We start from the raw sequence: 27,953 nt of genomic DNA on the forward strand, positions 1-27,953 counted from the left end.
CTGTAAGCAAAGCTCAGCACCAAAAACTCCAGGGAATGCTGCTCGCCGACATTTCTGGACAGGTTACCCACTGGGAGATTCACCACTGTCTCAGTCCCATTGCTACCTAAGATAGAGCTGGCCCCTGTTCCTGGAAAGGCGTTTGTGGGAGTAAAGATGGAGGCCGGAGGGGAGCGCTTTCCTAAACAAAGGCAAGTCCTGATTCTCTTTCTCTTGCTGGGAGTGGCTCTTGCAGGCTGGGAATCCCGTCGCTATTTCGTGATGGAGGAAACTGAGAGCGGCTCCTTTGTGGCCAATCTTGCTAAGGACCTGGGGCTGGGAGTGGAGGAGCTAGCTGCGCGAGAAGCCCGGGTGGTCTCCGAGGACAACGAACCCTGGTTGCAGCTTGATCTACAGACTGGGGAGTTGATATTAAGTGAGAAACTGGACCGGGAGGAGATGTGCGGACCCACAGATCCATGTGTAATGCATTTCCAAGTGTTACTGAAAAAACCACTGCGAGTATTTCGAGGTGAGCTACTGGTGAGAGACATAAACGATCATTCTCCTGAGTTTCCTGAAAGAGAAATGACGCTGAAAATCCTAGAGACTAGCCCTCCTGGGACCGTGTTTCCTCTGAAAACAGCCCAGGATTGGGACGTGGGCAAAAACAACATCCAAAACTACAATATCAGTCACAACTCTTACTTCCATGTTTCCACCCGCAACTGGGGGGACGGCAGGAAATACCCAGAGCTGGTGCTGGACAAAGAGCTGGATCGCGAAGAGCAGGCCGAGCTCAGATTAACCCTCACAGCGCTGGATGGCGGCTCTCCGCCCAGGTCTGGCACCGCCCAGGTCCGAATCTTGGTCTTGGACGTTAATGACAACGCCCCTGAGTTTGCACAGACGCACTACCAGGTGCAGGTCCCAGAGAACAGTCCTGTAGGCACCCTAGTTGTCAAGGTCTCCGCTAGGGATTTGGACACTGGAACAAACGGAGAGATATCATATTCCCTTTTTTATAGTTCTCAAGAGATAAGCACAACTTTTGAGCTAAGCAGCATTTCAGGAGAAGTTCGACTAATTAAAAAACTAGATTTTGAGACAATATCCTCATATGAGCTGTATATAGATGCGTCTGATGGTGGGGGACTTTCTGGAAAATGCTCTGTCTCCATTGAGGTGATGGATGTTAATGATAACTCCCCAGAACTAACTATTTCATCACTTACCAGCCCCATTCCTGAAAATTCCCCCGAGACAGAAGTGGCCCTGTTTAGGATTCGAGACCGAGACTCAGGGGACAACGGAAGGATGACTTGCTCCATCCAGAATGATCTCCCCTTCCTCCTGAAACCATCTGCGGAGAATTTCTACACCCTAGTAACAAATGGGGCGCTGGACAGAGAGAGTAAAGCCCAATATAATATCACTATCACCGTCACAGATATGGGGACACCGAGACTGAAAACCGAGCACAACATAACCGTGCTGGTGTCCGACGTCAACGACAACGCCCCCGCCTTCACCCAAACCTCCTACACCCTGTCCGTCCGCGAGAACAACAGCCCCGCCCTGCACATCGGCAGCGTCCGCGCCACAGACAGAGACGCGGGCACCAACGCCCAGGTCACCTACTCGCTGCTGCCGCCCCTCGACGCGCACGTGCCCCTGGCCTCCCTGGTGTCCATCAACCCGGACAACGGCCACCTGTTCGCCCTGAGGTCCCTGGACTACGAGGCCCTAAGGGCGTTCGAGTTCCGCGTGGGCGCCGCCGACCGCGGCTCGCCCGCGCTCAGCAGCCAGGCGCTGGTGCGCGTGCTCGTGGTGGACGACAACGACAACGCGCCTTTCGTGCTGTACCCGCTGCAGAACGCCTCGGCGCCCTGCACCGAGCTGGTGCCCAGGGCGGCCGAGGCGGGTTACCTGGTGACCAAGGTGGTGGCGGTGGACGGAGACTCGGGCCAGAACGCCTGGCTGTCGTACCAGCTGCTCAAGGCCACGGAGCCCGGCCTGTTCGGCGTGTGGGCGCACAACGGCGAGGTGCGCACGGCCCGGCTGCTGAGCGAGCGCGACGCGGCCAAGCACAGGCTGGTGGTGCTGGTCAAGGACAACGGCGAGCCGCCGCTCTCGGCCAGCGTCACGCTGCACGTGCTGCTGGTGGACGGCTTCTCGCAGCCCTACCTGCCGGCCCCGGAAGCGGAAGCGGCGGACGCGGCCCCGGCCGCCCCTCTCACCGTCTACCTGGTGGTGGCCTTGGCGTCGGTGTCGTCGCTCTTCGTCTTATCGGTGCTGGTGTTCGTCGCGGTGCGGCTGTGCAGGAGGGGCGGCGTGGCCTCGGTGAGTCGCTGCTCGGTGCCCGAGGGCCCCTTTCCGGGCCACCTGGTGGACGTCAGCGGCACGGGGACCCTGTCCCAGAGCTACCAGTACGAGGTGTGTCTGACGGGAGGCTCTGGGAGTAATGAGTTCAAATTCTTGAAGCCTGTCTTCCCCAATATTCTAGAATCGGACCTTGGGAGGAAGTCAGAAAGAAGTTCAACCTTCCAGAATAGTTAGGTATCTAAAACTTCCCCAATGCAAACATTAGTTTTGTCTCCTACACCTTTCCCTTTTTTAACCTAGTAGTAATCTTTAATGCTACTTGTCTTTCTTCTTTTCTAGTTTTTCTTAGTAATACTACTCATTGTTTTGTTGGCCTGTTTGTCCTATAATTATTTTTACAATTATTGTTAGTAAAAATTTTATATCAGGAAATTTCATATTTCTGATTAAACTTTTAGTATTTATTTCTAAATGATAATATGAAAGTTAGCCTCTCAGAATAAAAGTAATTCTAAGTTTAAAAGTACATTTCTCACTATATGACACTACATAAAAATGTCTGATCCCTTTTTATCATACTTCATTTTTTAATTACTGGAAGTTTTTTAAGTTTTTATTATTTACACAGTTAGACTTGTCTATAACCTGTCTTCTGTTTGGAGTGTAATCAATTTATATTTACTTATGTCCAATTTCTTCCAAGCTCTGTTTGGATTTTTGTTTTACCAATAGGCAGCAACATGTATAATTTCATGCTATTTATTTCAAAAATCACACTTGTAATCATTGGACTTTCACTCTGAAATATTGCATGTTATCTCATGCAAGTATATATTTATTATCTATTCTTTCTCATCTAAATTAATGTTGAAAATACTTGTAAGTTCTTCCTTATATCTAATTGAAGTTGTGATCCTGTTAAAGAGTTTACTGATACCAGGTTGACTATGTTTAAGGAGTTCTTTAGACGTGACCAAGTAATGCATTGCCTGCAATTGTCTCTTGCTATTGTAGACGAACTCTCAAGTGAGCTCCAAATTCTGGGCCTAGAGGAGCTTTTGATGACACAGGATTCCAATATCTGCTTGCCTTTGGATGACGACATTGTTCTGGTTAATAGGGAATTTGAAAGAAAATGCCTTGTAGAATTAATATTACTTAACCAAAGAAAACTTAGTAAAGGATATGTTGGTGAGGGAGTTGAATGATTTGAAGAAATAATCATCTCTGTTGTCAGGACTCCTCTATCTCCAGGAGCCTCAAAAGTGGATGCTATAGCATGGTGTGGTTGGCAGAGTAATGGCCCCCTAAAGACATCCACATCCTAATCCCTGGAACCTGTGAATATTCTGTGTTGTATTGCAAAAGGAAATTAAGTTTCAGAGGAATTAAGGTTGCTAATCAGTTAGTCTTAAAATAGGGAGAATATCCTAGATGATCTGGATGGGCCTGATTCAGTCACTTGAAAGGCCTTAGAGCAGAGCTGAGATGAAGAAATTCTGACTGTGGGCAGCAGCTTCTCACGCCCCAGACTTCCAGCCTGCTCTTTCTAATTGCCTGCTCTACAGATTTTGGACTTGCCTAGCCAGCTCACCCAACCAAGTAAGTCACTTCCTTGCACTAAATCTCTTAATATATATCTCCTGCTGGTTCTGTTTCTCTGGTTGAACCCTGACTGATACAGATGTTGGTAACTGGAAGTGGAGTGCTGCTGTAACAAATAACTAAAAATATGGAAATTGCTTTGGAATTGAGCGGCAGGCATAGGCTGGAAGAATTTTGAAGTGCGTGATGGAAAAAGCCTAGATTGCTTTGGACAGACTGTTAGTTGAAATACAGATGTTAATAACTCTGCTAGTGAAGACTCAGAGGGAAGTAAGGAGTATGGTGGAGAAAACATATATTGCCTTATAGATTACCTAAATCAAAACCTTAGGAGACTTGGTAGTAATATGGATGTTCCCTGGTGGCACAGTGGTTAAGACTCCGCCTGCCAATGCAGGGGACAGGGGTTCGAGCCCTGGTCCAGAAAGATCCCACATACCGCGGGGCAACTAAGCCCGTGTTCCACAACTACTGAGCCTGTGCTCTAGAGCCCTCGAGTCACAACTACTGAAGCCTGTGCGCCTAGAGCCCATGCTCTGCAACAAGAGAAGCCACCGCAGCAAGAAGCCCATGCGCTCTGTGCACCACAAAGAAGAGTAGTCCCTGCTCGCCGTAACTGGAGAAAGCCCACGCACGGCAACAAAGACCCAACACAGCCAAAAATAAATAAATAAATAATTTTAAAAAAAAGTTTAAAGTCACTGCTGATGAGGGCTCAGAAAGAAATGAGGAAAATGTTATTGGAAACTGGAGGAAATAGAATCCTTGCTACATAGTGGCTGAAAACTTAGCTGAATTGTGTCCTGCAGTGGAAATATGGGAGGAAAGGGACTTGTAAGCAATGAACTTGGATACTTAGCTGAGGAGATTTGGGCTGAGGAGGCATGGGTTGAAAGTACAGCGTGGTTTCTTCTTGCTGCTTATAGTAAAATGTGAGAAGAATGAAATAGATTGCGGGAAGGACTGTTAAGCAAAAAGGAACCAGAATATGATGATTTGAGAAATTCTCAGCCTATTCAGATTGTAAAAGATGCTAAAATTAGGAAAGTGTGTTCTGGAGAGAAAGCCAGTGTTGTCACAGGTGTACACTATTTATACTAGGCATACACATTGAGATGATACTGTAATGAGATGTGATCTTTGAGGACCTTAAATATATTTTTTTATGTGCGATGGATGTGAATCTTTGGGGACAAGAGGGTGGACTGTGGTAGGGAGAATAATGGCCCCACAAAGTATCTATGTCCTAATCTCTGGAACCTGTGAATATCTTATGTTATATGGCAAAGGGGAATTAAAGTTGCAGATGGAATTAAGGTTGATAATCAGTTAACCTTATAAGGAGATTACCCTGGGTTATCCAGATGGGTCCAGTGTAGTCACAAGAGCCTTTAATAAGAAGTGGAAGTGGGAAACAGAAAAGTCAGTATCAGAGTGATGTTCTGTGAAAAAGACTGAACCAGCCATTACTGAATTTGAAGATAGAAGGAAGCCACAAATGAGGGAATGCAGACAGCCCCTAGAAACTAGAAAAGGCAAGAAAATGTATTCTCCCTTAAAGCTTCCAGAAAGGAATATAGTTCTACCTTAACTTTAGCCCAGTTTAACTTCTGACCTCCAGAATGGTAAGATAATTTTGTGTTGTTAAGCCACTAAGTTTATGGTAATTTGTTACAGCAGCTATAAGACATGAATACAAATGGCTACCAACAAAGCCATTTCCAAGCCCATTTTTCTTTTCCTTCCCCTACTCTAGTCCAAAATATTCATATTCCCATAATCTCTTGCAGGTAGGAGTGTAATATAACTCTGTTATTGCTACTGATGTAAAAGTATAACTAGGAATCGGGTTTAACGGAAATATTTTTGAAAGGGGTAATCTGAGGTGGCATGTTCCTTAGGACTTTGCCCATTTTCCTTTTTCTTAACTGGCATGGGTACTGATGAGTAAGCCTTGAGTTGAAGCAGCCAACTTGCAACCATGAGATGAATACCATAGAACGAAGTTTATATACTAAGTATGGTAAGATGGAAAGCCCTTGAATTTCTTACAACATTGTCAAGCTGCTGCAACACCTCTATGCTACCTTCTCCCAGGCTTTATGTTGCACTTTATAAATAAACCCCTATGTGATTAAACAACTGTAGTCAGGTTTTCTGTTGATTACAGACAAATGCATTCCAAGCTGACACATCTCCTCGTGAGTAAGGTTGATTTACACAGTTGTCTGACTAGGTCCTATGTTGTCTGTTTAAGATGTATGAGATGCTTGTCAGAAAAATAGTTTTACCTTCCCTTGGGTGTTATCAAGGGACAGTACTCTCAGTTACTATGGTTGACTTTATATCTTTATTCAGTCATTTCTCAATTTGACTAATATAAACATACACAGATAATTGAACTTTCAAAGGAATCTTCCTAGTTGGTAGCAACCCAAAAAGTTGAGTTTTGGAAAATAGAATGAGAAAGTGACCTGATAAATGCCAGCTATACTATTAACCTGCATCAGTGGTGTCCTTACAAGACGACTGGAAGTTTAGAACATTGTTTCCCTCTCTGGCAGGGAAGTGGCACAGCTAAAAATTTTACTTAGTAAAATAAATTGACTAAATATGAGTCCTGAAAATCTTCATAAGATCAGCAGTCTACATGTTTTGGTAGAATATGCCTGATGGATGGATCAGAAATTCCTAACAATATTTTCAGTACACAGAGATGTGCGTTTTGAGGCCTCAGTGTGTCAGGAGCCATTACTCCTTTCCTGTCTTACTTTACAAATATTGGTAAAGTGTAGAATTTAAAGGCATCTCCAAAGGCTTCCTACTTATGTCTTTCTTGGACTGATCTGGAATACCTTGAAAAGAGGATTCCTTCCAGTTTATCAGCATAATCATGAAAAATCAATAAAAATCTATCATGTTACATGATGGAATTACCTCAAGAAGTTTTAGAACTCCTTAGCTTCACCCAGGGTGTTTGTGTATTTGTGTATGTTTGTACATGTGTACATTTGAGTGTGTGTGTATGTGTGTGTCTAGGGGAGTAGATTTAGCAGATGGTAGAGGTGCATCTCTGGTATATATGCAGAGATATATACCAGAGTAAGAATGCTTTTCCATAGCTTTTCCACACTGTAAAGATATTTTTCCCTTTAGTGCATAAATGTATGTCATAAAATTGCCATTACTGGGACTTCCCTGGTGGCGCAGTTGTTAAGAATCCGCCTGCCAATGCAGGGGACATGGGTTCGATCCCTCATCCGGGAAGATCCCACATGCCAGAGAGCAACTAAGCCCATGTGCCACAACTACTGAGCCTGCGCTCCAGGGCTCACGTGCCGCAACTACTGAGCTTGTGCTCTAGGGCCCGTATGCTGCAACTACTGAAGCCTGCATGCCTGGAGCCCATGCTCCACAACAAGAGAGAAGCCACCGCAATCAGAAGCCCACACTGTAACGAAGAGTAGCCCCCACTCGCCACAACTATAGAAAGCCCGCACGCAGCAACAAAGACCCAGCGCAGCCAAAAATAATAATAATAATAAAATTTAAAAAAATTAAAATTTGCATGGAAAAAGGAAATGTGATTTAAAAAATTAAAAAATAAAATTGCCGGGCTTCCCTGGTGGCACAGTGGTTGAGAGTCCGCCTGCCGATGCAGGGGACACAGGTTCGTGCCCTGGTCTGGGAAGATCCCACATGCCGCGGAGCGGCTGGGCCTGTGAGCCATGGCCGCTGAGCCTGTGCGTCTGGAGCCTGTACTTCGCAACGGGAGAGGCCACAACAGTGAGAGGCCCGCATACCGCAAAAAAAAATAAATAAACAAAAAAATAAATAAAATGAAAATAAACAAAATTGCCATTACTAACATATCCTAAAATAGATTATATTTGCAAAGTGAAGGATGTTTCTCTTTGTAAATTTAACAATGCCAGAATTATTGGATCTAGAAGCTTAGTAGCCCTCTTGGCCTTGAAGGAGCAGCCCAGGGGAGGGAAGTGTAGACCAGACTTGGTCCTTTTTTCCCCAGTGGTCTCAGAAAACAATAAAGTTGATGTCAGGATGTGTCAGGGCTGGAATTAGGGTGAGGCCAAATTCTGCAAGTGTAGGGTTGGATCCTGTCTTTATTTAAAATATTAATATTTTGTTCATCATGAATTATTTCATTAAGTTTGACTTTTTAGAATATTGCATTAAGTAGTATCCATCTTTACTACTAAGTTTTTGGGTGACCCATTAATTTTGCTTCTGAGACTCTTGCCTTACCCTGGTCCTGGTCCTTTTGGTAGTTTCCATCTTGCCAGTTCAAATGGCCATCATAGCAGTAGTTTTGGTAGTCACAGCTGAAATCTGAGTGGTGAGATCTGAATCAAGTCCATCTCCATTCTGAATATGAGCTAGCAGCAGCAACAGTAGAAGAATACAAATATCCAAGGAGATCTGACAAACTGGAGTCCTGTAGACTGGGAACAGTAGAGTACCTGTATGGCTGTGATTCATTAGGCAAACTGTTTATATGTTTTTCTTCCAGGTGGCATGCAGTAGTGTGAAAAATGTTATCTATTGGGGGATAACATTTGCCACTTCATTGTTGAGAGTTTTTGCATCTACGTTCATGAGGGATATTTGTCTCTCTATATTTTTTCATGTTATCCCCTTGTCAGGTTTAGTCTCAGGATTATATAAAATGAGTTGTCGATTGTTTATTCCACCTCTCTTTTATGAAAGAGGTTGTGTAAGATATTTATTATTTCTTCTTTTTTTTTTTTTTTTTTTTCCAGCCTCTCACTGTTGCGGAGCACAGGCTCCGGACGCGCAGGCTCAGCCGCTCCGCGGTATGTGGGATCTTCCCAGACCGGGGCACGAACCCGTGTCCCCAGCATCGGCAGGCAGACTCTCAACCACTGTGCCACCAGGGAAGCCCTATTATTTCTTCTTTATGTATTTGATAGAATTTACCAGAAGCCATGTGTGGCTACTGTTCTCTTTGTGGGGAAATTTTGAATTGCAAATTGAACTTCTTAAATAGATATGCTGCAATTCCAGTTTTCTATTTCCTCTTGTGTCAGTTGGTAACTTGTGTTTTGTAAACAATTTGTCCATTTTACCCAAGATGTTAATACACTGGCATGAAGTTATTTATAATATTCCTTTATTATCTTTTCAATATATTTAGGATCTGTAGTGGTACCCGTCTTTCCTTCTAGTTATTGGTAAACGTGTTTTCTCTCCTTTTGCCTTTATCAGTATTGCAGTGAGTATATCAATTTTATTAATCTTTCTTTTTTTAAACCAACCTTGTCTTTGTTATTTCCCTATTACTTTCTGTTTTCTGGTTCATTGATTTCCACTCATACGTTTTTATTTCTTTTCTTATACCTACTTCAGGTTTAGTTTTCTATTCTTTTTCTAGTTTCTCTGAAAGCTTAGATCATTGACTCTTTTCTAATACAGATTAAAATATATAAATATATAATTTAAAGTTATAAATTTCTTTCCATGCATTAATTGAGCTGCATTTCATGAATTTTGATACATTGTGATTTTATTACCATTAAGTGTGAATTTATCTACAGTTTCCCTGTTGATTTCTTCTTTGATCTGTTGCTTAACTAAAGTATTGCTTAATTTCCAAATATCCAGGGATATTATTTTTGATATCCAAAATAATTCTGTTTTGGTCTGAGAACTTACTCTGTACAATTTCAATCCTTTGAAATTTATTGAGTTTTGCTGTTTTGTTGTTGTTGTCTAACATATGGGTTATCTTGATAAGTTTTGCATGTGTACTTGAAGGAAATGTGTATTCTACAGTTGTGGTGTGTAGTGTTCTGTAAATATCAATTAAGCCAAATTGCTTTGATAATGTTGTTTAAATATTCTTTGTCCTTACCACATTTTCCTACATGTTCTATCAATTACTGAGAGAAAAATATTAATTCTTCAACTATAACTGTGTATTTGCCTGTTTCTTCTTTCAGTTCTAGCATTTTTTTAAACCTCATGTATTGTGAAGCTCTGTTGTTAGATGTGCACATCAGTAGGATTATTTTATCTTCTTGTTGAATTGACATTAAGCACTATGAAACATCCCTTTTAGTTTCTAGTAATACTTTAAATCCGATATTAATAGAGTCATCCATATTTCTTATGCTTGGGGTTTGTATAATATATCTATTTTCATCCTTTTGCTTTCATCCTGTCTTTATATTTTAAGTTCATCTTTGGTAAACTACAAAGAGTTGGATCTTGCTTTTTCTTCTCCAATATTATCATTTCTGCCTTGTAATGGGAGAGTACATTCTATTTATGTTTAATATAATTATTTATATAATTGTGTCTATTGAATTTTTAAATTCACACTCTCTGTTTTCACTCCTTTGTTTTTTGTTTTCTGTTTTCTTTTGGCTTAATTCTGTATTTCTTGGTATTCCATTTTATGTCCTAAATTGACTTTTTACCTGTAACATTTTGGGAGGTATTTCCTCTAAGAATAAGAATATACAGCCTTTACTTATCATGGTCTACCTTAACTTAGTATTATACTACTTCATCTACAATGTGAAAAGCTTCCTATTACGTAATTATCATCCTTTTTGCCATGGCACAGATCAGTTTCAGACAGAGGAGAGATAGTTAAGAATTCTTATGGTGGAGAATCTCTGTGAATAAAATCGAATTGGAAAATATTTCAGAAAGACCTTAAAATCTACTATGTGGAAGGTATTTCATACTGGAGAGAACTATAATGAGAGTAATCAATATGGAAAAGCCTTCAGCCTGTTTCTTAATTTGCACTTAAATGTGCACAAGAGAACTCATACTGAAGAGAAATGCTGTGAATTCACTAGCTATGTGACAGCCTTCATTAATCATTCATTTGTTAAGACACAGTGGACACAACCCTAACAATGTAAGAAATGTAGAGAACTCTTCAGCTATTCTTTGTATCTTAGGACTCATGTGAAAATTCACACTGGAGAAGAATACTATGAATATATAAAATGTAGGAACGCTTCTGTTCCTTCTTCATTCATTGCTATACATGTAAGAATTCACAGTGGAGATAGGCTTCATATTTATATAATGTGAAAAAGCATTCCATTTCTTTCATCTCTAAGAAAATGTGAAAACTCTCATTGGAGAAAAATTCTATGAAAGTAAAAAATGTGGGAAAATCTTCAATTGTCCCTGATCCTTTAGTTGCAAATATGAGAACTCATATTGAAAATATACCCAATGAATGTAAAAGAATGTGAGAAAGTTTTTATTTCTTCTACATCCCTTAAAGTACCCATAAGAACTCGAATTGGAGAGAAGCATTATGAATATAAGGAATGTGGGAAAACCTTCACTTATTCTTCAAAGATTACTCTACAAATGAGAAAACACCAGATATGAGCTCTACACATGTAAGGAATGCACAGTTCCCTTCCTCTTTTAGTAACCACATGAGTACAATTATTGGAGAGAGGCCCTATAATTGTAAACAATGTGACAAGTCCTTCTTTTATTCTTCACATTTTACTGTACATGTGATAACACAAATTGGAGAGAAACACTGTGAATATATGAAAGGCAGGAATGCCTTTGGCTGTTCCTCATCACTTAGGAAACTTGTAAGAACTCACACTGAAAAGAAATCCTATTAGTATTTGAAGTGTAGGACAATCTTAACTTGTATCTAATTCTTTCAAAGCTGTGTGAAAATTCACATTAGAGGGAAACCATATAAGTGGAATAAGTGTGGGAAAGTATAATTCCTAACACTTTAGGGCATATATGAGAACACACACTGAAGAGAGACCATATAAATGTAAAGAATGTGGGAAAACCTTCAGGCCTTTCTCATTCTTTAGTCAGCAAGTGAGAACTCATACTGGGAGATAGGAATTTGAAGAATGTGGAAAATCCTTTAGTTTTCCTTAATACTCCAAAAACATATGAAAACTCACATTGGAGAGAAACCCAGTGAATGCAATCAATGTGGGAAAACCTTCAGGTGCATCTCTTCTTTGTTAGGCATAAGGAAAGCAATACCAGAGGAGAAATGTTTTAAATGTTATAAATACGGAATTGCTTTATCAGTGTCTCTCTCATCATTGAAGTGATCCCCTAGCTCATATTTTATAGTTTTCATTTTCTAATATAAACCTCTATGGTAATAACTTGCTCCCAGTACTCTTTCAGCTATTTCACACAACTTTCAAAATGTATTATTTTCATTGTGGTTCACCTATGTATATTGTCTCATTTCCATTGTGAAATCTCAGACTGAAGTAAAGTGAATTTTTTAATATGCAAGTAAGTGTATTTGAAATTAGCTTTGTTATTGTTTCTAATTAATTTCCACTATATGCAATGCATGTAGTCCTCGGGATATTGACTTTGGTACTTGTTGGGATTTTCTTTCTGGCCTACTGTGGCAGACACTGGGATTTGCCTACCTGGTAGCTATTCTGCCCTTCTTCCTTACCATGAAAACTTAGAAATTTTCAGGTTATTGACCTTAACTGTTGAGAGATGTATTGTCAGCATTTTTGTGGCTAGTGTAGTACATAACAATTATTTTGGTTAATAAGTAGTTGATATACATAAAGAATGTTCAAAATTATCAAAAAAAAGATGGTTTCATCAGACTCAGTAATTTAACCTTTTGTACTTTGCTCCTCCTTTAAGTTGGACACCACAATTCAAGTTGAAAAGAGAGAACTTGGAACCATGAGGGTGAAAGTTAGGGGCAATGATGGTTGTGCTGGATTATGTTATATGAAGCTTAGAATTACATTTTCTAGAATCCTCTTGCTGTATGGTTAGAATTAGACAAAAGAGGAAGCTACATGAGATTTGAAATGCAAAAATGAAGAAGCCATTAATCTCAAAATGATATGGAAGCAACAGATTGACAGAACTGTTCAGAAGTTCCAAATTTCAAGCTTATCTTCCTGACTACTGTCTTTGCAGAATAACATCAACCCTGAGCCAATCACAAGCACTTTAGTCACCTCAGAGGTAGCAGTTTCCACAAAAATCTCCATGAGCTCACCCTTCATGGTCCTACTTTGGTGGATAGATGTGCACAGCTGTTTGAATTTCCTTGAAAACTCAAAATTGTCCGTTCATACCACTGTTTCAGAATATTGTGTTTAGAGAATTTCTCCAATCCTCTGATTACCTCTTCTCCACATTTTTGAAAGGTCTAATTTCTATAGTGAGCACATAGTTCTCCTCATACTTCCAATGACTCTGTTTTTCCTGAGTCATAAAATGTTGCAGCAAAAGAAAACAAACAAATGAGTAAGTTTGCTCCCCTATTGCAATTGTTGAGTGGCCATACTATCCTTGTGTTGCCTATTTCTAGACTCTCCCAGGAGAGAAATAAGCCCCTTGCTGATTTGTGGGAATTTTATGTTAGTCAAAACGGAATGAAATTCCTAAATGATAAACATAGTATTGTTAAAGTAAAACTATCAATGTAATTCACCATATTAACAAAATAAAGAACATATATATGATCATCTCAATAAATGCATAGAAAGTCTTTGAAAAATTCAAAATGCATTTTGTGAAAACTTTCAACACACTAGAGGATGGGAACATCCTCATTGTGGTTTAAAAAAAAACCTACTAAAATCCTAAAGCTAACATCATACTTACTGGTAAAATATTGAATGCTTCCCCATAATATTAGAGACAAAGCCAGAAAGTTCTCACTCCTTCTGTTCAACATTATAATGGAAGATCTAGTCAATGTAAAAAGCCAGAAAAATAAATAAAAGGCACAGATATTTAAAATATTTGTCTTTATTTACAGATGACCTAATTGTATATGTTGAAAATCCTAAAGAACCTACAAGAAAACTACTAGGACTAATGAGTAGATTTAGCAAGGTTGCAGAATATAAGACTAATATATAAAAATAACTTATGTTTCTATATAATCGCAAGTAACAAATGGAAAATAAAAGTTTAACGCTACCATTTACAGTAGCATCAAAAAGATACATTAGGAATAGATTTAACTAAAGATGTGCAAGACTTTCACACTGAAACTTATAAAACATTGCAAACAGAAATTGAGAAGATTTAAATACATGAAGAAATATGCCATGTTCATGGATTGAAGACTCAAAACTTTTAAGATGTTCACAATTACCAAAATGATCTCTAGAGAAATGGAACTCCAATCAAAATCCAAGTAGGCTGTTTTATGGAAATTGGCAAGTGACAAGCAAATATATATATATATGTTCAAGACATCTCGTATAGTTGCAATAATCAAGACAGTGAAGTATTGGCAAAAGGATCAATAAATAAACTAAATAAAAGAAATAATCAAGTTTTTTCTTTTTAGTATCATTACATATTCATGGCATCTATGGACTTAACTTGTTTTAATCAAGTATACATTTTTGGTCCATTTTTGCAAGTAACTTATCACAACTTGGCCAGCAGGAGACTCCTCAAACTGGCTGCTGTGGACTTTTGACCCAACCTATGATTTTGAAAGCGTCCTTGCTTTCTGGAAATAGCAAGAGGTCACAAAATTATTCTATATTCTGCTGATCCAGACATGTATCCAACTATTCTTACAAAGACCTTTGTTTTTTTTCCCATTGAATAAAGGTATTAGAGAATAAAATCTTGGGATCCTGGAAAGTTGGAAGATTGGGTACAAGGAGTAATGGGTTAGAAGCATGATGAATATATGGGAGTAAACACAAAGTGTGAAGACCTATATGTGATAAGTATATGTTAATAAGTTGTGATAAGTTTATGTTAATAAGTTAATGGCCACCAGAGGGCATTCCACCAAGAAAGAGTCACTAAACATTGGAATAGACAAAATTATTGATCCTTTTGACATCAGACCGACTCTTTCATCAGCCAGACCACTGCTGGCATGATGAGCAGATGAACAAAGAGGCCACAGTGGCAAAGATAAAAGCTATTCAAGTACCTCACTTACCAAGGTTGATTTAGGTGCTTCCACATCCAAATTTCCAATATGCCAGCAATAGAGACAAACACTAAGCCCTTTACTTTATATGGCAGGAATGGCTTCAGTTAACATTGCTCTCAATGACCTGCTTGGGGAATTTGTGCTTCCCTTTTCTGAAACTCTGGGCTCTGCCGAGCTAGAAGTCCTTGTCCTTAAAGGGAAACATTTCCACCAGGGGATATAGCATGATTCCCGCTATACTATAAAGCTATATCCTCAATCCTTTCGGTTCCATATGACCAGGGTCCAGCAGACAAGAGAGGAGCCACCAGCTTGACAGGGGAAACTGACCCTGATCATCAGGAGGAAGTAGGGCTGCTATGACACACAGGGTTCAAGGAAAAATATGTTTGGCACATAGTTGACCCACTTGAGTGCCTCCTGGTTACACACTAGCCCAGTTATTTTGGTAATTGGATATATGCAGCAATCCCATATTGAAAGGGCTTGATGACAAGGACTCATATTTCTTGGGGATGAACGTCTGGATTATACCACCAGATAAACCACCAAGACCAGCAGACATGCTAGTGAAGGTGAAAAGAAACCTAGAATGGATAGTAGAGAAGGGAGACAATGATTATCAGTTCTAACCCTGAAACGAGTTTCAGTGGTAGAGACTATAGGTCATCCCATTAAACTTTCTCTTCTAAGTTTCCCCCAGGAAGAGAAGACCAGCAGAACCATGAAGGAGCTGCTCCCTGAATATGTGTGAAGAAAAGGATCTGAGAGGCACAGAAGGTGGACTATAAGGACATGGACATGCACCACTCAAATTCCCTTTCCATGGAAGTCTTAATTCTGGGAATGCCAGGAGTGTTATCAGTAGGCACCCTTCAGCTGTCACACCCTTTTCAGGGCAGCCCACATCCAATGACTGATCAATGTGGAAATATAAAGACCTAGCCATTTCAGCTAGCTCAGCACAACTCTAAAGGGACATTTTAGCTTCAGAGTTCCCCACTTCTCTCTTTGCTGAATCCTGCCTCTGTCAGCTCTCCCCATGGATGTTAATCTCAAAGATCTCCCTAGCAAATACCCTACTTTAACTCAATCTCAGAGTCTGCTTCTTAGAGATCCCAACTCAGTAACACAGCTCCTAGCTTGCTATTGGACCACGGTAGAGACTGAACTCCTGACTGTGGGACATAAAGTGAACATGTGACCTGAGGTGTCTATAATTTACCTGATTCATCAAACCATAAAATTGTAGCATGTGTAGCAGCACTCCATCTTCAAGTGGAAGTAGTAATACAAGATCATACGTGAGCAGGTCTGGAGAGCATAAATATGTTTCATAAGTGGACAGTTTATACTGGCAATACACCTACTGCTCCTGCATTACCACCTCTCTTTCAGCCTATATCTATGGCCTTATTGGTAGTTGGATATATGCAACAATCCCATATTGAAAGGGCTTGATGACAAGGGCTCATATCTATTGGGGATGAATGTCTGTATTATACCACTAGATAAGCCACCAAAACCAGCAGACATGCTAGTGAAGGTGAAAAGAAACCTAGAATAGATAGTAGAGAAGGGAATGATCAGCTCATTCCCTGTGATCAGATCACTAAATAGGGAAATTTTGAGCCTAATTTTAAAATATTTCCTCACAGAAATCTGACACAAACCATATGGAGACTAGTAATGTATTACATCCCACAGGACTGGCTCAGAAGGGCAGAAGAGAAAGGAACTCCTCATGCTAGGAAAGACCTTTATGGGTTTGTTTTTTGCTTTTTGTTTTTTAATTGAAGTATAGTTGACTTACAATATCATTTTACTTTCAGAAGTACAACATAGTGATTCAATATTTTTGTAGATTATACTCCATATAAAGTTATTATAAAGTATTGGCTAAATTCCCTCTACTGTACATGATATCTTTGTATCTTATTTATCTTATATTTAGTAGTTTGTACTATTTAATCCCCTTCACCTATCTTGCCTCTCTCCCCTTGATAGGAAAGAACCTTGAGTGGTACATCTGACTGTTCACTTTTCTTGGAAAGAAAGATGGCCCGAGGTATGTATTTGCATTTGTATTAGTTTTCTAGGGCTGCCATAACAGAGTACCACAAACTGGGTGGCTTAAATAATAGAAATTCATTGTCTCACAGTTTTTGAGGCTAGAGGTCTGAAATCAAGGTATTAGTAGGGTGGGTTCTTTGTGAAGGCTGAGAGGGAGAATCTGCTCCATTTCTGTTTCCTTGGATGTGGATGCCATCTTCTCCCTATCTTCCTCTCTTCACATGGTCTTCCCTCTATGCGTGTCTGTCTCTGTGTTTAAATTTCCCCTTTTTATAAGGACATCAACCATCCTGGATTAGGACCCATCCTAATGACCTTGTTTTAACTTGATTACCTCTGTTAAGACCCTATCTCCAAATGAAGTTACATTCTGAGGTACTGGAGTTTAGGATGCCGATATATCTTTTTCAGCAAGGACACAATTCAGTCCATAACAGCACTTATTCATGAGTGGTGGCTAATGGTTTGGCCTATATGCCATGGGATAAAAGGGAATAAGATTAGAGGGTTGGTAACAAGAAAGTCTGGGTATCATCTCTTTCTCTGAGCCTCTTCCGAGGTGTTAATGTAATATTGAATTTCCCTCATTACATAACCCATTTTTCATTCCTTTACCAATAGCTACTATTTTTTCTTCTTTCCATTTTATCCCAAACTTTTCTACCTTTGGAAGGGACATTAGGTTCAGCCAGCATGCTGGTGTAGATTGCAGACCGCAGTACTACTCTAGCAAGTGCTTCTTCCTCTGTCCACTCTGTTCCCATAGAGTAAGGTACATAGATGCAGAACTAGTGGGCTATCTTTACCACCAGGCAATATAGTGGCATTCACTGTTAATCCCAATTTTGCCAGATGGTGTGAAGGTACATCCTGCCCCATTAGGCCCTTGGGAATTCTGACATAAGGTTAAAAACATAGTTATAGTTCCTTGCTTAGGAATCCATTCATGTTTCCTGTCCTTGTAATTGCAGCCCTGGTCCTATGACCAATGCAACAAGTAGGAGAAAAAAAATGATGAGGTTATATGAAGAAGAAAGTATACCAGCACCTTCCCCAACCCTTCTGCCCCAGATCCACCAGGAAAACAAGAGAAATCTATTCAGTGAGGACACTCTTTTAGCCCCCTTCTTGTTGAGTGTGAGCACATTCTCATGAATATGTGTAAACCAGCCCTTCGTGCTTTTATCTCCTCCTGTTTTAGACAATCAATGTTTTAATTGCCTGTTCCAATTCTCTATCAGAATATTACTCTGAGGAGGATATCTCTCTGCCCATTGTTGGACATTATGGGCTGTAAAGTGAGGTCATTGGTTTGAAGAAATGATAGTCAGCTATACAAATTGGTGCAATATCTTCTCTTCCAATTCTCTCACAATATTCTGAGCATTTGCATTTACCACCAGGTAAGCGAAGTCCAGACCAGAATCAGTGTCTATTCCTGTCATGACCCATTTGTAGCCCCATAGGGCTACCAGTAACAGCCAGCTGTGCTCAAGGGCTTTCCCGCCAGGAAGTTGGTCACACAGCTATCTGCAGTCTCTGTGTATTTTGTTCGCAGATAAAACATTTTGTGCCTCAGAGGGTACAAGAGGAATATGTTTAGATTCAGCCCATCTCTGCCTTGCTGCAAACCCTCAACCTCATGGACCCAGTTGGCCACCTCAAGCAAACACACAGGTATATCTTCTTGTCGATTCCAATCATTTTGGCCACTGTGCATGAGTCAGTAAAAAGCCAAACATAGTGGCTTTTTTCCACTGTTCAATCCTTCCATCACTGCTGAGTAAACAGCATGCAATTCAGCCCACCAAGCTGATTTGTTTTTACCTCCTTCCATCAGAGTGATGGCCTTCCAAACAGGATGTTGTCCATTCACCTTGGAATCTACAAACCAAGCAGCTCTATCAGCCAGGCAAGGGCTCTTTATAGGGCTTTATGGGAAGTGCTTCTGTCTTTTTTTACTCCAAGGGAGTAAACGCCCCTCAAGTGGAAATTCTCTTGTCCAAAGTCCCAGTAGTCATCACTGGGAAGCACTCACAGGCTCTAGCCATAAGCCCTAGTATATGCCCCACATAGGGCTATTGCACAGAGAATTTGTCCCCACCAGCACTCCAGCTTCCATTCTACACTGTATGGCTCAGGCAATCTTACTGGTTCCCATTTAGCATGTCCAATTAATATTGCTTGAAAGGTGGATTTACATACCTCCTGTTTGACAATACTAGGTAGGGGAAATGTTCCGCAGTCAGATTCAGTGTCCATCTCCCAAATACAATCTGGTGAAAAAGACACAAGCACTTCACATAAAGCCTGTTCTTTTTTTTTTTTTAACATCTTTATTGGAGTATAATTGCTTTACAATGGTGTGTTAGTTTCTGCTTTATAACAAAGTGAATCAGCTATACATATACATATGTTCCCATATCTCTTCCCTCTTGCGTCTCCCTCCCTCCCACCCTCCCTATCCCACCCCTCCAGGTGGTCACAAACCACCGAGCTGATCTCCCTGTGCTATGCGGCTGCTTCCCACTAACTATCTATTTTACATTTGGTAGTGTATATACGTCCATGCCACTCTCTCACTTTGTCACAGCTTACCCTTCCCTTTCCCCATATTCTCAAGTCCATTCTCTAGTAAGTTCAAACATACCGATTCTCCTACAAACTTTTACTGTAATTCCAACGACTCATATGTTCCTAACTGTAGCCTCTATTAGGACTTCATCCACAGGTTTGTTCTTTTTTTAATAGAACTTTATTGGAGTATAATTGCTTCACAATATCGTGTTAGTTTCTGTTGCACAACAAAGTGAATCAGCCATATGCATACACATGTCCCCGTATCCCCTCCCTCTTGAGCCTCCCTCCCATCCTCCCTATCCCACCCCTCTAGGTCATCGCAAAGCACCAAGCCGATCTCCCTGTGCTATGCTGCTGCTTCCCACCAGACAACTATTTTACATTGGGTAGTGTATAGCATCCACAGGTTTTGATTTTACAATACTAGGTAGGCGAAGTGTTCCCTTGCCCTTCGTAATATGCATTCCCATAAAACATCCAGGAAAAGTTGACACACTTCTTTTTTTTTTAATTAATTAATTTTTTATTTTATTTTTGGCTGCATTGGGCCTTCATTGCTGCACGCGGGCTTTCTCCAGTTGCAGCGAGCGGGGGCTACTCTTCGTTGCGGTGCACGGGTTTCTCATTGCGGTGGCTTCTCGTTGAGGAGCATGGGCTCTAGGCATGCGGGCTTCAGTAGTTGTGGATCGCAGGCTCCAGAGCGCAGGCTCAGTAGTTGCGGTGCACGGGTTTAGTTGCTCTGCGGCATGTGGGATCTTCCCTGACCAGGGCTTGAACCCGTGTCCCCTGCGTTGGCAGGCGGATTCTTAACCACTGTGCCACCAAGAAAGCCCCACACTTCTTTACATAATTCTAACTTTCATAATCCTATCAACCATTACCTTTTTTAGGTAATCTTAATCTAATCTAATCTTAATCTAATTGGGTTTCACCAATGGGCTTTGATACCACAGTTGAGTCCTGGAAACTTATATTCTCCAGCCCCTGACCATTTTACCCACTCCAGTGCAAAAGTCTTTGGCTACCCAGTGAGGGGTTGAGCCAAGTGACTCTGGCCCTTTTGTCAATCTTTACCTTATAAATCGGCCTGCCCACTCTCCCATGCAATTTCCAGTCAGGTTTCTCATTGTAATGTCTGCCTTCTGATTTTTAAAATTTCTCCAAACAGGGGTAAATAGAGTGGACTCTCTATTTGAGACATCAAAGCGGGGGATGGGTTCCTTTGGCCCACCCAAACTTAGGTAGTGCTGTATTAAAACTTTGTTTTAACCCAATCAATGTCCATTTTATTCACTCCATTTTTTAAATAACCATCTAAGGATTTCTACTCTTCTGGAATGAGTCCTGTGACTCCCCTTTCTGTTTTCTCTTTGTTTTGCTCCTATCGATATTCACTTCATTCATCTTATTCCTTTTTTAAAAATATTTATTTATTTACCTATTTATTATTTATTTATTTATTTGGCCGCGCCAGGTCTTAGTTGCAGCAGGTGGGATCTTCGTTGTGGCATACGGAATCTAGTTCCCTGACCAGGGATCGAACCCAGGCACCCTGCATTCGGAGCGCGGGGTCTTAACCAGTGGATCACCAGGGAAGTCCCTCATCTTATTCCTTAATAACTGTTTTAAAATTTCTACCTCCTTGGGAAGAGTCCTGTGACTTCCCCCTTGGCCTCTCCCCATTCTCTAGTTAATTAACTTAATGTTTTTATTAGCATCTGTAAGACCCAGTGAGGGGAAGCTAAGATAGCAAATTTGATGTTTCCTGAACCTTTTTTAAAATTTATTTTTGGCTGCGTTGGGTCTTTGTTACTGCGTACGGACTCTCTAGTTGTGGCGTGTCGGGGCTACTCTTTGTTGGGGTGCATGGGCTTCTCATTGCGGTGGCTTCTTTTGTTGCGGAGCACGGGCTCTAGGCATGTGGGCTTCAGTAGTTGTGGCTCACAGGCTCTAGAGCCCAGGCTCAGTAGTTGTGATGCACAGGCTTAGTTTCTCTGTAGCATGTGGGATCTTCCCGGACCAGGGCTCGAACCCGTGTCCCCTGCATTAGCAGGCAGATTCTTAACCACTGCACCACCAGGGAAGCCCTGAATGCTTTTTTGATTTGGCAACAATAGGATTATATGGGATGCCCATGTGAAGGGGCCCCTTTAACCTCAGAATTTACCATGACCTGGGTAACAGGTATATTCATCGGGTGAATATCCTGCTCATCATAAAGCCAGTACCACATGGTTTGCATATGAAGCATATCAGCTATTTCATCTGAAGTTTTCCACTTGGCATTCATAGAGGAAGACAAACACTGCAGGGTAAACAGACCTTGCAGTGGCTTTTATCTGGTCCATCAGGCTGGCTGTACCCTCAGGAATAACCTCTTGTGTATCTGAATCACATATAGTCATCTGTGATTGTTCCATAGTGAGCTGTGGGCCCTGTATCAACCCAAACATGCTCTTCCACTCTGCAGCACTCAAAACCAAAGACACAGCCCCCACATTAGTTATGATTCATTTCAGTAAACGTTCTTCAGGAAGCTGATGATACTGATCGACAAAATGAAACAATTCCTTCACACTGTAACCCTGGCTTCAGGAGTTTCTTGGTTTTGTCCTCTCCCCCTCCCACCCGCCCCATGTCGATTACCTTCTTTGTGACCAGAGATCTTAGAGGACTTTCTGTTGTCCCTGCACATTTTTTACCTTGGGGGCAGCTTCGAGGCTAGTGGCCCAAGCTCAGACTCACTGAAATCTGAGTTTGGACCAGCATCAAGGTCTAACCCAGCATTCTCTTTTACTTTTAGTTTAGCTATTACAGATAACAATAACCAAGGGATTGTATGTTTAGCATCCTTCTTATTATTTTGCACTTCCTTATACACCCAGTGATTCCATTCCCCAGGATTTGGATTCCACTGGTAACTTTTACCTTTAGTAACTGACTACAGCAAGCTGCTGCTCCATACCATGGGTGACCATGTGGCCCAGGAATCAGAGGTTCTTCATCCCCTGCCCTTTCATCCTTTCTCTTCCCAAACCACGTGTTTCCGTGAGCCAGGGCTAATCTAGCAAATCCCATGTCACTGACGTCAACTCTTTTGTGTTCTGAGCACCCAATTTCAATGTGAGGAGAGGGTGTTTTCTTCCACACCTCCAACAAGCAATGCTCTGACACCAGCTGGGTATCCTACAATTCAACTCAGTTCTGACACTATCTCCCCTGAGATGGCACCTGATTCCACATGTTGAGAACTCAGTCCCACAAGACTCCCCCTGCAACCCCAACTGCAGATGCCAATTGCGATACCTGTGCTTCTGACCAACTGGCTACGGATTGGAGGGTCCCAAGATTCCTTTCTCAGACTCCAAACACCAGTGGCAACCCCAGGTTGCTGTACTGCTGTACCTGTACTTCTGACCGACTAACTGTGAATCAGAGGTTCCCACAAAGCTTGGGTTTAATTAATTTGCTAGAGTGGCGCAGAACTCAGAGAAACATTTTACTTACTAAATTACCAGTTTATTATAAAAGGGTATAACTCAGGAAGAGCCAGATGGGAGAGATGCGTAGCGCAGGGTATGGGGAAAGGGGCACAGAGCTCCCATGCCCTCCTAATGTGCCACTCTCCCCAAATATCCATGTGTTCACCAACTGAGAAGCTCTCTGAACCCTGTCCTTTTGGGTTTTTCTAGAGGCTTCATTACACAGGCATGGTTGATTAAATCATTGGTCATTGGTGATTAAACTTAATCTCCAGTCCCTCTCCCCTCCCCAGATGTCAGGGGAAGGACTGAAAGTTCTAACCTTCTAATTACATGTTTGGTTCTCCTGGCAACCAGCATCCCATCCTTAGGTGCTGTTCCAAAAGTCAGCTCATTAACATAACATAACAAGAGACACCTTTATTGCTCTCTTCACTTCACTTAGGAAATTCCAAGGGTTTTAGGAGCCGTATCAGAAACTGAGGATGAAGATCAAATATATATTTCCTATTATAAATCACAATATCACACTGGGTGAGAGATATGTTTATGGAACTCTCCAGAATGGAGTACAGAGTATGTAGATATATGTGCCTCATATGAATGCTCACTAAATGTTCAACATTGCAGTTGTGAATATTAATACTGAAATTGAAAAGAAGGTCAATTATGTGGCTTTTTACTTTAAAAACATTACATAATGCTTACTATGTGCCAGGCATAGTTCTATCCATAAGATATCAGATAGCCCTTTCCCCAGCTATACCAGTATTTGCTGCTAAATGAACATGAAAATCTTAAAGCCCTTGACTCTCTGACTCCTCCAGGCCAACATAAGCAGACTTTTACTACTTGCCAGAGGAAAGCACTATCCCCTTTCCTGGAAATCATACAACAAACTTATGAGGCAGGTGCTTTACAAAGTGACACTTGTTCTTCTCCACATCTGTCCCTCTAATCCACATTCCTTTTAGGCTATAACCTATGGAAAAGTATACTCTCCATTCTGGGGGAGATAACTTTCACAGAAAGAATTGCAAGGCCTGACCGATACATACCAGCAGGATACAGGGAAAATGTGAGAGTGGATTTTGAGGGTATTGGACCAGGGTACAGAATATAAGCCTAGATTTGGTAGAATTAAACGACGTGGAGAACTTGCCCATGACTTGGGATTCTGGCAAGGATACCTAGACCAGATCCTAATACTTTGGCCAGAAAGGTCAAAGGCTTTTTGAAGATTAGACACAATTAATGGCTAATAAATGTAGTGGAGATATGAACTACCCTTGGACATAGTATGGAGGAGAATATCAGAAGGCTCAGAGAGGTGGGAATGTTAGAATGGGTTTACTGTATAAACCCTGAGAACCCAACAATTATGTTCCCTAAGATGGCCCAGAAGTGAGGCTTCTAGTGAGGAAAATACCGACGTTTTTGTAAAGCTCAGTGGGTAACTATCCCCTATAGACAAGGGTTTGTGGTATTGATGCTGGCAAAGAACTGAGCTCTCTGGCATGAATGAGGATAATGAGATTTCAGAATAACAGAGACCAAATGGCTTCACATAACTAGTGGCAAAGTAGATTTAACTACTGCGGCAGCAGCAAGACCATCATGGCAACCAAGGTGTTTTTACACATAGGGATTGTGGCTATGCCTAATAAACCATGGTGTTCCTGGGAGTGAGAAAGATAGACAGCCAAATAAAATGTTGCTTGACTTGTTTAATAAAGATATTTGAGAGCTGGTATACTGCAATGGACAATTGCAGTCCCTCACCCTGTTTTTAGATATGTCAGATCACATACCAGAGCCTGTTAGAAGGGGAAGATGACCCTCTTTAAGGAAGGGCAATGCCACTGCAGCTAAAGACTCTAAGTGTTCCTTCTATCCTTTCCTAAAGAGATCTGCAGCTGTTTGCCTGCATAACTGCACTTGGGAAAGTGGATTATCCAGACTTCTCAAGGAAGGTGAAATATAGTTCCTGAGCAGACTCTGATAAGAGGTGACCTAAAACACCATAATGGTCCTTCAGTTATAATGCAGGCTTATAGAGATGAAGAGATGAATGGAATTTAGGCCCAAATCCATCTCAGAGTGGGTCCAAAGCATCCACAGACCTACCATGTGATTATTTCCTAGGTCCCTGAGTGTCTAATTGGGATAGATATACTCATCAGCTGGAAGAAGCCTGTGCAGAAAAGAATTAATGTAGCAGGCTTAATACTCTATCCTTACAAGGCCCTGCTTGCAAGGTTGGCCCTTGGCTGTTACCTGGGAACTTGGATTTGGGGAGCATTTCCACTGTCCCTTACCACCGGCTTTCTTGGCATTCTGAACTCACAGATCCTAATCGCCTAGATCTGACTCTAAGGGAAAATCTGATACTATCTTCTAAGCACCATTTCAGTTATAGCATGAGCTGTGCTAAACTGAAAGCAGCCACAGGCTCAATAAAGGGAACACAGATGCTGTGCCTGTTACAGATTTAGGAAATGCCTTTGTGGGGCCTTAAACAGAGAAAACATGGATGCTGGCTGGACCATCTGGACCACTTACAGATGCCCACAGGAAAGTCTTATTTACGGATGGGGCCATCTGTAATTGAGGTGCTGACTGGCTCTATATGTCTTTTTTTTTTCTCTTTTTTTTTTTTGCGGTATGCGGGCCTCTCACTGTTGTGGCCTCTCCCGCTGCGGAGCACAGGCTCCGGATGCGCAGGCTCATGGGCCCAGCCGCTCTGCAGCATGTGGGATCTTCCCAGACCGGGGCACGAACCCGTGTCCCCTGCGTCGGCAGGTGGACTCTCAACCACTGTGCCACCAGGGAAGCCCTGGCTCTATATTTCTGATAGAGGTATACAGAGAATGGTTGCATTTCTAATTTGGGAGTACTGTGGAAAGCTGCAAGTTGGGGGAAGGCACATCACAGCAACTATGACCCCCTCCACCCACTCCTGACAGATCAGACTCTGGACCCCCAATGGGGTATGTTCCACTGCTACTGACTTGTGTTCAGATTTCTAGATTGGTTGCAATTTGCATCAATGAACTGATAGTGTGACTCTATTTCCCTCACCTTTTACCTAGTACACACATTAAGGCAATTTGACTGTTAAATGCAACTATCCACAGAAAGAGATTGATCTGTGTAAATCCATTTTGAAAACCTTTGAAAATTCAGGATATCATCATGATAAATTCCTTAACATGATATGACTTTATGGTAAAAATTATATAAAAAATTGTTTCTGTGAAAATGCTTTTGTCTTGCATATGACCCTTTCAGACAAAAGATCTGGGTAAGAGGAGAGGATGACTAAAAAAATAAAAAGTCATAATTGCTGAATGGGACACATCGATTTTTTAACAATGAAGAAAACACAGCCCGGGGAGGCACAGAGAGTGGGGAGGACATTAACAATGTTTGTTTTTCAGAACTCTTCCTGGAAGCTTCCCTCTCTTCTTGAAGGAAAACTCCCCATGCTGCTTTTCCAAGCTGCTATGAGCATTCTGGATTCAAATGGACTGCTGAGCCCAGAGTCACGCCTGACAGTGCTGACTATGAGGCAGCAGAGAATGGCTCCAGCTCCTGCACTTTCCATGCAGAACACTTCCAGATGCTGTCCATGCCTGTGAGGTGGAAAAGGTGATATCATGCACAAGCAAAACTGTTTGGAACCAACTGCCTCGGGAAGCCCCTTTGAAACCAAAAACTGAACTGAATTATTTGGACTGAACTGAGAATCCTGGAGCAGGAGGCCCCATGGTTAGAGGCCATCTTGAAGTCTCTGTTAACCAGTACTGCCTAACTAATGTATGTCCTGCTTGGGGTGCCCTAACAATGTAAACTCTCTGTTTCCAGAGGTACTACATGTGCCCTCTGGGACTGTGTTTCTTCCATGTGTACCCTGCTATCATGACACTGCCTCAGCCCTACAAGGCATTTGTGTCAGCTTCAACTTCCTAGCCAGAGTTGTGCTGTGCCTGACTTGATGCCTTGGGTCAGGTGAAAAGGTTACAACAAAAACTTAAACAGGAAGATACCTGGCTTTCTAAGTTAGGCCTTTACGGTTAGTGGGATTTGTTTAACTGGCCAAATCTAGGACCCATGGAGGGCATAACTGAGGCCAATATTGTATGTTGGTCTCACCCTGCTACATGGGGTCCTACTGATGATAATCTTGTTGTAAAGACACCTTGGCCAAGGCCCAAGGGGATGGGCTGTGCAGGAAAGAGTTACCATAGCAGGCCTGAGACTCCTATCCTTAGAAAGCCCTGCTTGCAAGGTTGGCCCTTTGTTGGCATCTGGGACTTGGATTTGGAGACTGTCCCCAACATTTCATAACTGATAAAGGTCATTTACTGTGCCTAAACTGTATACACAAACAATGTAGTTTATGCTAGGCAGGGGATGCCCATGTGTCCAGCACCCAATAAAACCCCTGGATTTCAGGTAAGCTTCGCTGGTAGACAACACTTCATACATGTTGTTTCAATCTGATGCTAGAAGAATGAAGCACATTCTGTGTGAATCCAAGGAAGAGGAATCTTAGAAGTTTCTATCTACTTTCCTCCAGATTTTGTCCAATGCACCTTTCCCTTTGCTGATTTTTCTTTGTATCCTTTTACTGTATCGTTTTACATTCTCATAGTCATGAGTATGACTATATGCTGAGTCTCATGAGTCTTTCTAGCAAATCACCAAACCTGGCGATGGTCTTAGAAACCTTCAATGTCAAACCCTTTCATTTGTTGCCTGACTGGTAGGGTAAGAAACATTATAGTGGAAAACCTGAAATTTCCCTTTCCCTAGCCAAGATAGTAAATAAGTAACACTGCATCCTAATTTCAGAGATGAGCACTACAGTCTAAAAGTTAAAGTATGCAGAGGTGATAGTCTCCTCATATCCTCATTTAATTCACCTGTTCACCCCCTGCAAA

At 41.5% G+C, this 27,953-nt stretch overlaps 1 protein-coding gene across 3 annotated transcripts; it reads left to right on the forward strand.

The window, feature by feature from the left end:
* LOC112404438 (protocadherin beta-15-like) lies at positions 1–27,610 on the forward strand. 3 transcript variants are annotated; one of them, XM_024752432.1, is made up of 4 exons: positions 1–2,415; positions 16,880–16,940; positions 18,504–18,622; positions 26,448–27,610. In XM_024752432.1, exons 1-4 carry the CDS (start codon positions 157–159, stop codon positions 26,646–26,648), a joined length of 2,640 nt encoding a protein of 879 aa, XP_024608200.1. In that variant the 5' UTR covers positions 1–156; the 3' UTR covers positions 26,649–27,610. The 3 variants fall into 3 exon arrangements, with proteins under 3 accessions (XP_024608200.1, XP_024608202.1, XP_024608201.1); XM_024752434.1 differs by lacking the exon at positions 18,504–18,622 and having other exon boundaries at positions 26,448–26,593; XM_024752433.1 differs by lacking the exons at positions 16,880–16,940; positions 18,504–18,622.
* Positions 27,611–27,953: the final 343 nt, after the last annotated feature.

This window comes from Neophocaena asiaeorientalis, unplaced genomic scaffold, assembly GCF_003031525.2.
Source record: "Neophocaena asiaeorientalis asiaeorientalis breed wild unplaced genomic scaffold, Neophocaena_asiaeorientalis_V1.1 scaffold204, whole genome shotgun sequence".
Lineage (NCBI taxonomy): Eukaryota > Metazoa > Chordata > Mammalia > Artiodactyla > Phocoenidae > Neophocaena > Neophocaena asiaeorientalis.